The sequence below is a fragment of the Rhododendron vialii genome, chromosome 4a, assembly GCF_030253575.1.
Source record: "Rhododendron vialii isolate Sample 1 chromosome 4a, ASM3025357v1".
In the NCBI taxonomy this organism is placed as follows: domain Eukaryota; kingdom Viridiplantae; phylum Streptophyta; class Magnoliopsida; order Ericales; family Ericaceae; genus Rhododendron; species Rhododendron vialii.
The window spans coordinates 18542113-18552363 of NC_080560.1; the positions used below are offsets into that span (position 1 = coordinate 18542113).

Genomic DNA, 10251 nt, shown 5'->3' on the forward strand with positions numbered 1-10251 from the left:
GCACATACAATTTTATGTGGGGCCATTTTGAGTCCTTTAAAGATGACCAAAATCGTTCATTTTTGTTGAAACATTTTTCTTAGGGGTCTTGTAAAAAATAAATTCAATTGGATAATAGTAACGACTTTTTCAAACTATATAAAACTAAACCCGATTGATTTTTTGACAAATTCTAAAAAAGCTCTTACCCGTTTTCAATTGAACTGATTTTTTACATAATTCCTCAATTTTTTTTTTTACAAAAGTTAAATGATTTCGATTATCTTTGTAAAATTCAAAATGGGCCCCACAAATTGTGTACGTAAATGGTACGTGCAAATAGAAAAAAAAAATAATTTTGGCACTTCACATTTAGCCATTAACACTCTATTTTTTTTGGTCTTTTTATGTGAAATTATCAAATTACTCTTTATTTTGTTACTGTTCATTCACATAAAAGACAAAAAAATAAATAATAGAGAGTCAGTATCTAAATATGGAGTACCAAAATCACTCTGCATACAAAAATTGGGATAGTGTTCTAGATTCTCAAATAAGTACTTATTTTTTAAGAATGTAATTTCAAGTTCAAAAATTATGTGCTCACTCAAATAATTTTTCTACCAATATAGATCTTATTTGATAAATCTCATTTAGATCTTTTAAACAATGTAAAAAAAAATCAAAAATTTATTTTTTATTTTTATTATATTTGAGGGTTTTTTTTATCCTCATTATATTATATTTGAGTTTGAAAACGGATTTGATAATGCTAAAACCCTTTTTGTCTCTTCCAAAAAAGATTTTCCTTTCATTGCATGACTTTATTGCCCTCAACTACACCACTTGCTTTACAAAAATGCCCCTTCAAATCTCATAAGTGCAAAATTGAAAAATATATATATTATGATGATGAAAATAGTGACAATGGTGAGGCAGGTTTGTTGAAAAAATTTATGATCGGGAGCAGCTTGCGCTCCACTACAACATGTTTTCAAGCAAAATTATGATCGTAACAAGCAAAATTAATTATGATCCCAATTAAATTAACTCTTATAAGTGCAAAGCAAAGTAGGCAGGCAAAGCAACCCATCTAACAATCATGTTTTCAATAGATCTGTTAGGGGAATGCCAAGAGAAACCCCAGCCAAGCCCTAATACGCCTCTCACTTGAAGATTTGATGGGTTTAGTGTAGGAGAATTAAAAAGAATGATAAAATAATCTTATGGGATTTCATCGTGTGAACCTTGAGTAGGCTGACAAGAGTAAAACCTATTGATGGGATTTCATCATTTCAAACCACTATCGAGGTGCAATTATTTGAATTAAGTCATGGGATTTCATCGTGTAAAACAATTGATGTAATGGAAAGTAATTAAATCATGCAATCAAAAAATAAACCTTGAGTTTTGACATGAACAAAAGGGGTTTTGACATTATTAGCTCTCTTTGAAAATTTAAAATAAAAAGTACTTATTTTGTAACAGGGAAAGTTCTGTAATCGATGCCTAGAACTGAGTCCAAACACGTGGTGAGATACGAGTGGTTGACAGGAGAGGTTCTGATTACCAAATGCAAGCAGCGTAGGGTTCAGATTCTTCGGATATTGTTGGTTTTTTTGGTAATGGATTCTTCGGATATTGTTACCAGCATTGGAATATGCCTCATGGAATTAATTTCATGCAACGGAAGGACGCATATCCGCATCAAACTTTTACTATATTAACTAATAATACTAAGGCCATCCACAGTGGTATAATCAAAAGTCAGTTGTTGCTAAAGTTAACAATATTTGTGCAGAAAATGACTCACAATGGTATAATCAAATTTAGCAACATCCTTAGAAATAATCAAATTTTGGGTTTTGGATAATCAAAATTAGCAACCTTTTTTAATAATCAAAATTTGTGAACCCCACACTTTATATACACGCGTATTTCAACTAGTATTTTCTTCTTCTCTTCTTCACTTGCTCTATATCTTCTTCACTTCAATCACAAATTGTTTCTCTTTCTTCTCCTCAAAAAATGAATCTCATATTTCTCGATCATCTACAATTTAACTCATCGTTGCCGGATTAAGGTATTTCACGCTTTTTCCCCGTTTTTATTTTAGGCTGCATTCTTATGAATTTAATTTAAACTTAACTTAAATCTGAAAATTGTCTTTATTTGAATTTTTTCCCATTTGTTAGTTTTGCACCAAATTTTTATGGGCTATTGATTCGTCTCGACTAGAGGAATCAGAAAAGTATTTTTTTTTTTTTACTTTTACCCAAGTATTTTGAGAACTAATCGCTTTTTAGCAAAAAAAAAAAGAAGACTTTTTTGATTAAAAAATGGTTATTCCTTTTTTGTTCCTCCCCCTATGGTTGAGCAAATGAAGAACCTTGCAAAAAAAAAAAAAAAGAAGAACGTTGCATTCTTTTCCAAATTCAAGAACACGTCTGATTTTTTTTGAAAGATTAAGAGAGTGGTGGATTTGTGATATAGGCTATAGAAATAGGAAGAAAAAAAAAGTTTCGGTATAATTTTGATAGATAACACTAGAAAAAACACCATATGTTCGATATATTTTTGCTAAAAAAAAACGTAATGGAGGGAAGTGAATGGCAGAAAACAGATGGGGAGAGAGAGATTGTGTGAAATTGTAGTGGACTCTTTATTTTGGTTATGGACTAGAAGTGACCATTGTAAACCTCAACATTGTTAAGCTTAGCAACCTCTTAAATGAATAATCAAAAGCTGACGTGTCAACTTTTGGTTATCCATTTTTGATTATACCACTGTGGATGGCCTAATAAGGATTTTGTTAATGTGTGCCCCTAGCACATATTTGATAAGGTTCATTAATTGAGGTCAATTAAATTCCACTGTTATAGAAAGTAGTGAAAGTAGTTGGAATATTGGATGAAAAGTAAATTTTGTTTTGGAGACCAAAATACCCCTTAATTTTTTCCTCCACTCCATTTCATTTGTGTTCCCTCCTCTCTCTTTTTTGTCCTTTCACCTTCTTGTCTTTTGACATCTATGTGATAGTAATATTTTTTTCTACCAAACAAAATAGTAATCCGCCATTTGAAACAAAACCCATGTTAATTTATCAACTAATTTAGAGAAAATCGTAAACCCTTTACAGTGGTATGACTCGTTCAAATCGCCAGTTTTTATTTTTGTTTACGCAAAACAAAATCCTTCAAGTTTCATACATATTTTCAGGGACATTTTTTAAGAAGTTTTTCAAACCATAAAAAATTACTTTTTTATTTTTGGTTACGTGAAACAAAATCCTTTCACATGTCGGGTTTCTACTACGTTTGATAGGAAAAATATCACTACGTAGCCAAAAGACAAGAATATGAAAGAGCAAAATAAAAAAGGCATGAACACAAATGAAATGGAGTGGAGGAAAAAATTAAGAGGTATTTTGGTCTCCAAAACAAATTTTACTCTTCATCTAATATTCCAACTACTTTCACTACTTTATACAATAGTGGGGTTTAATTAACCTTATTTAATGAACATTATCAAGTGTTTTATCATGTGCTTTAGGGGCACACATGAACAAAACCCTAATAATAATAAAGGATATAAGATCAGATAAACATAAGAAAATAAATTTGAAAAAAATAAAAGGGTTTTTTTCCCTGAACTAGAATTTCGACCCTTTTTTTGGTAGATAAGTAAAACATCACTGAGTTCGCATGATTATTTGATTGATGAGTCTATTGTTTAAGAGAGTACAGTTGTATAGGGTGTGTTCCAATTTCCTAAATAAGTACTTATTTTTTGAATTAAAGATGAGCTTACCGAAATAAAAATATATATGCAAATATGGATCTTATTTGATAAATCTGGATGAGATCTTTTAATTTGTGCAAAAAAATTTAAAAATTATTTTTGCAAATACATTATTTTTAAGTTTAAAAATTAAAAAATAAGTACTTATTTTTAAAGCAGAGAATCCAGAACGGGCCCGATTCTACAGAAATGCTATCGACCGAAGTTATCAATCCTGTACCGACAAGCGTACTATTTTTTTTACTAGGACAGTACATACCGATACCGGTGTATATCTGGGTAATGTTCCGGATTGACCACAATATATATTTTATATATTTTAATATATGTACAAAAAATCAAAAAACCTCAAAGTAGAGGTGTAAAATAAATTCTAACACTTTGATAAACCTTAAAATTAGGGAAATGATAATGCCAAAACTATTTTTGCTAGTGTCAAAACTCTAGTGCACAAAAAACTTGTACCATGTACAATGTACGAAACTTTTACGTACTAGAATTTTGGCACCAACAAAAACAGTTTTGGTGATAATGGAAAACTATTTTTGTTAAATTATCTTAAATTTAAGCATTTTTTAAGCAAAAGAAAAAATACACAATTTTTTTTGTCATGACCGGTATGCCCGGTATCGTTCAGTATAGGCCGGTACGATCAATATTGACTAGTACAAGCCAATATTTGGAGCGGTACGGAACATCAACTTTTGTGCACCGGTTTATGTCCGATATGGAACGAAATTCACGACATTGTTCAATAATTCACAACATTATCATGTGCAGGGGCAGACATACCTCTTAGGGCACGTGGGGTCACGTGCCCCTACTCAATTTCCGTTTTTGTTTGTTTGTTTGTTAAGTTTGGCATTAGACAAAATAGGAGTGGCCAAATAACATCCCACACATTACGTTTTGAGGTATAAGCTTAGAACACAAAAGCCAAAAGTCCCCATTCTAAAAAAATTCGACCTACCACCGAAGGTGGTAACCTAGTTGTTAGGGCAGTTGCTTCCCCCATACGAGACTCAAGTTCGAGTCCTGGGACATCCTGGTCTTGCAGGGGGAGGATGGTGTACTACTTCCGGCTAGTACTTGAAAGGGCGAAGGGTCCGACTGGTGGTTGGGAGAAGAGAGGAGGGATCGGACTTAGCCGGCGACGGTTTGGTTTGGTTGCCGGTTATTAGTTGAGGAAAAGGACGACAAAAAGGCTACAAAGTTGGGAAAAAGAAAAGGAAGCAATGATCAAATGAGGGCGAGTCCATGTGGGTAGAATCAATTTATTGGTGGTTGGTAGAAGAGAGGGAGGACCAACAAATGGGGATGGAGTATAATTATACATTAAAGGAGAGGGGTAAGGGAAACAAAGTAAGGTAAGAAGAGTCATATAGTCTTTTCATATTTATCATTAATTGATGTATCACTACACTTTATTATACAAATTATGTGGGATTGTGTGCTAGTTTCTAAATGACAAGGGATCAATTTGTATAAGCCCAAACTACAGGGTGTCAAGTGTAATTTGTCCAATGGGTTGTTAGTGAGAGCTAATGGAAGTTGTCTATTATCCTTGATTGACAAAAAAAATTATAACCGCAGATAAGAGTGTAAACGATTTGGTTTGGTTCGGTTAAGGCTTTTTGCATACTAAACCGAATATTTTGGTTTGGACATTTTTCAAACCAAACCAAATGTTAGTAGTTCGGTTTTGTCCGATTTGGTTCAGTTTGACCGATTTATTCCGGGTTTTTTTTTATTACTCATGTTGCATTTTATAGTGAGGAAAAAAAAAAAAACATCACAGACTTCTACCATTTCTTATTTCCATTTATAACTACTCAAATATCATAAATCAAGGAAAAAAAAAACTTGAATTGGACAACAAAGTATCTTAAACTTAATTAAAAAGTTAAATTAAACGACAAAAGTATCTTGAAATCAAGTACCAAACTATATTGAAAATTAAAAAAAAAAAACCTTCTTTAAGATTTTTCACTTTATCTAGTTGCTCTCTAGAGAAATTTGAGATGGGTAACTCAACCACTTTTGTGTGCAAATATATCCCTCTCAATAGTCAATACTATGATTTTTACATGTATATATACAAATCCGGTCCGGAGTTTACTTCGGATTGGAGGTGAAAAACTGAACCAACCCAATTTTTTAGTTTGGCAAAAACTCAAACCAGACCAAACCGTTCACCTCTAGAAACAAAACTAAATCTCCGATTTGGTTTGATTTTGATTTTTGTTCGATTTACCGATTTTATTTTCACCCCTAATTCTTGGGGTGGGGGGTGTTTCCACTAAACTAAAGTTTGCGAACTACAACCTATTTTGTTGTTTTTATTCACTAAAACTTCGCATTTGTTAGTTTTGCACTAAACTTTTATAAATTATTGGTGCATCTCGACAAGAGGAATCGAAAAAGTAAAAAATTAAGATATTTACACAAGTTTTCATGAAAATAAGGAAGAAAAAGTAAATGAAAAGTCTATAAGTACATACATTCAGATACATATGCCGCTTACATATGCATTTTGGACCCGTTTCGGGTCCTACAAAAATGACCCGAGCCACTCATTTTGTTCAAAATAGTATGTTTATGATCCTTGTAAAAAATCAACTCAACCTGATATCAATAAAACTATGTTTACGAAACATCCAACTTTGCTTTAAAATTCAGGCCTGGATTCTGAAGCAAAGGTGGATGTTTCGTAAACATTATTACCGATATCAAATAGAATTGATTTTTTACAGGGACCGTAAAAAAACTACTTTGAACAAAATGAGTGACTCGAATCTTTTTAATAGGACTCGAGACGAGTCCGAAATACATATGCACACGGTATATGTACATGAGTGTATGTACCTGTAGTAGCTCTCTGCGTTCTTATGAACTTAACTTAAATATGAAAATTTTGTTCTTTTTTGTATTTTTTTTGCATTTGTTAGTTTTGCGCCAAACTTTTGTGAGTTATTGATTCGCCTCGACGAGAGGAATTGAAAAAGCAAATTTTTTTTTTTACTTTTACCCAAGTATTTTGAGAAATAACCAATTTTTAGCAAAAATATGATGCGCTCTTATGAACCTAACTTAAATCTGAGAATTTTGTCCTTATTTAAATTTTTTTCGCATTTGTTAGTTTTGTGCTAAACTTTTGTGGGTTATTGATTTGTCTCGACGAGAAGAATCGGAAAAGTATTTATATTTTTTTACTTTTACCCTAACATTTTGAGAAATAACCATTTTTTAGCCAAAAAAAGAGAGAGGGTAAAAGTAAAAAAAATCTAAATACTTTTTCGATTCCTCTGGTCGAGATGAATCAATAACTCACAAAAGTTTAGTGCAAAACTAACAAATGCGAAAAAAATTCAAATAAGAAAAAAAATTTCAAATTTAAGTTAAGTTTATAAGAACGCATCATATTTTTGCTAAAAAGTGGTTATTTCTCAAAATACTTAGGTAAAAATAAAAAAAATTACTTTTTCGATTCCTCTCGTCGAGACGAATCAATAACCTACAAAAAATTAACACAAAACTAACAAATACAAAAAAATTTAAATAAGAACAAGATTCTCAAATTTAAATTAAATTAAAGTTAAATTCATAAAAACGCAACAAAAGTAAAATGTTGGATTAAATTTGTCGGTGAAGTACAGATAACGATCCAGTCAAAAAAAAAAAGTACAGATGACGACTTTTTTTTTTTTTTTTTGATAATGTTACAGATGACGACTTTAAACCTTCAAAGTTCAATCTCGGGGAAGTAAACTTGTCTTCATATCTGGTGCAGTCCAGACTGCCATATACTCTCTCACTAGTACCTCTCAACGAAAACGACATTTGTATATTCGTAGCCGTTAACCGCCCCACTCCTTTCAAATTCAAACCCCTCCCTGGCTCCCCAGCCCACCCTCTCTCTCTCTCTCTCCAGGCCCAAGCAGAAATGTTGAAAGCTCAGTACTCTCCCCTAAACAGTACTCACACCCAGGCCAAAAGCGGCCGCAAACCACTCCAGCCCAGAAATTTCCAAGCCAATCCACCCAGCCACCACCAATTAGTAAATCCCCATAAACCGAAGCCAGAGAAGTGGATCGAAATCTCGCTGATCGACGATTCGAACAAGGAGAATAACGACAATCGTCACATGGTCTACGCCGCCACTCCTACCAAGATCGAGTCGATCAACGTGTCACTGGCGGAGGAGCTCAGCGCGATCCGCCTAAAGCTCGAGCGGATGAGATTGGACAAAGAGGAGACGGAGAAGATGCTGAGAGAGAGGGATTTGGCGATGGAGGCCGGTATGAAGGAGCTGGTCGAGAGAGGGGAGATACAGAAGATGCTCGAGATCGAGGTCGATCGCTTGTTTCGGTTGAAGGAGCTTAAGTCTTCTTGTACGGTGAGCAAATTTAGCTTTCTAATCCTCTGTTAATTTGTGTTACTCGGAAAAAAGGGTAAGGAAACGAAAAAGGCGTTATTTATCCAAGGTTTAGTAAGTAAGACGAACATGCTTCCGACTCATATGCCTGGATAAAGATTTCGATGCATTTGGAGTCGTCCAATGTGTGTTGGGTTTAACGTGCTTAATATGAGAATTATGTGCATATGCATCCGATGCCAAGGTCTGGATAAAGATTTGGATGTATCAAGAGTCATCCAATATGTATCGGATTTTACGTACTTAATGCGAGGCATCTGTGCATCTGACAATTTTAGACGCATTTGTGTTATGCGTCGTCTGTTGATATCACTACTCTTAGTAAAATAAAGGTTAGCAAAATGAGCGGATTTCGTTTTGTTAGATCATTTTCCCGAACGAAGTTTGTATTTAAATCAATAATGAGTTGAGTTAAAGCTTCCTTTCATTAGATTTGGGAAAGCACAGATTCAAAGATCAGACTTGAATACAATTTTTTTTAACCAAAAAAAGAGAGACTTGAATGCAATTTTATCAATAGCATAGGTTATTCAGAAACCACAAATACCCTTGCAAAGTTTGAATTTTGAGAATTTAAGTAAAACTCAAGTTTTTTTCATATAAAAGGTTGAGTCAAGTATCAAGCGCTAGAGAGATGTTTATTTAGCTGTTTGTTTTAGTGAAATTTAAATTCAAGTTAATTTGATCAGTTTTTGTTATGCTAGTGTAAATTTGTTTGCCAATTATTTGTACCAGAGAAAAACCCCAATTCGATCTCTGAGAGAGAGGCAACAAGGGAGGAATATTAAGGAAGAACAATCACAGGTAAGTCTGAATACGTCAAATCTCTCACAAGCAACAGTTCTGATTTTGGGGGTTGTTTTTTTTGGAATTGAAGCCAAAGATATGATATTGAAAATCTTCATTCAGGACATTAACGCCGAGGACGCGACTGAATCGATAGATGAGAGCCCAATGCGGAGTCCCATTTCAGAAATCCACTCAGAAACGTGATTTCCCGTACTTGGCCTGTATGTATGTGATCTAGAGTAATTTGAATTTTCCATCTGCTATTTTTCGGTATTCGAAACGGCAGAAAATTGTCGCTATTACAACATCTCATTGTATGCTTGATTGATGTAATATGGAAAATGTTTGGACATCCTCGCTAGTCCTTCATTCAAGTTCGTCTAAACAAAAATGGGGTCACATATGACAAAGGTATCAACTTCAGTAAGTTTTTTCGAAGGAAATGGATCCTCTCTTCAGTAAGAGACAGTCTTGATCATGATGCAATCAATGGTTTGGATGTATTTTCAAATTCTCATCAGTAAAAGTTATTTCTTACCGATAAGAGTTCACGAGAAAATCCGAACAATTGAATCTACGTATGGACGGTCCAAATCAGAACTGACTCCTCTAGTCCAAAACATAGACCGGAGAGGATCCAGATCCTTTTTTCGAAGTAGTTTTCAAATATTGTGGGTTCAGATTCTTGCCATTAATTAAAATCTATATCCATTTGCATGAATTTCTTTTGCAAGCGAGTGGGGTGAAATGTGGAGTTTCCATCCATAGATAAGATGGCATGAAAAGGCTTTCTACGATTAGACTCTGTTTCTTGAAATGTATGTATATTTATATCAACTTAAACTTGAAAAAAAGCTTCACAAAAAGGGAAAAAAAAAACTTGGAAAAAACCATCTAGCTTTGACCTCTCTGTTAAGTACTAGTGAGTATTCAAGGTTTTCATTATATTTGATCCTCTTAAAATGGCCACTTTCAAGCAAGATCATGTTATAATTCTTTCAGTATGAAACAGTTATTAGAGTATATACTTGGGACTTATTTTACATGATACTTTATTAACATCACATTAAATTTCAGACGTCGTAGAATTTTAGGTTCAAATATGATATCAAAAATTGGAGCGACATGTAATGATTCTCATCGCAAATTAACTATACCTAATCTTAGGTCAACCCTTGTTCGTTAGAACACATTTGGCGTACGCAGCAAAACTGTGTTCGAGAGTACTGGAAATTTGAAATGGAGAT

The 10251-nt window shown here is 33.5% G+C and overlaps 1 protein-coding gene across 1 annotated transcript; it reads left to right on the forward strand.

The window, feature by feature from the left end:
* Positions 1 to 7550: 7550 nt before the first annotated feature.
* Positions 7551 to 9356, forward strand: LOC131322473 (uncharacterized). Its single transcript, XM_058353801.1, has 3 exons — positions 7551 to 8176; positions 8951 to 9019; positions 9125 to 9356. The coding sequence occupies exons 1-3, from the start codon at positions 7724 to 7726 to the stop codon at positions 9206 to 9208; spliced, it is 606 nt and encodes a 201-aa protein (XP_058209784.1). The 5' UTR covers positions 7551 to 7723; the 3' UTR covers positions 9209 to 9356.
* The last annotated feature ends 895 nt before the right edge of the window (positions 9357 to 10251 follow it).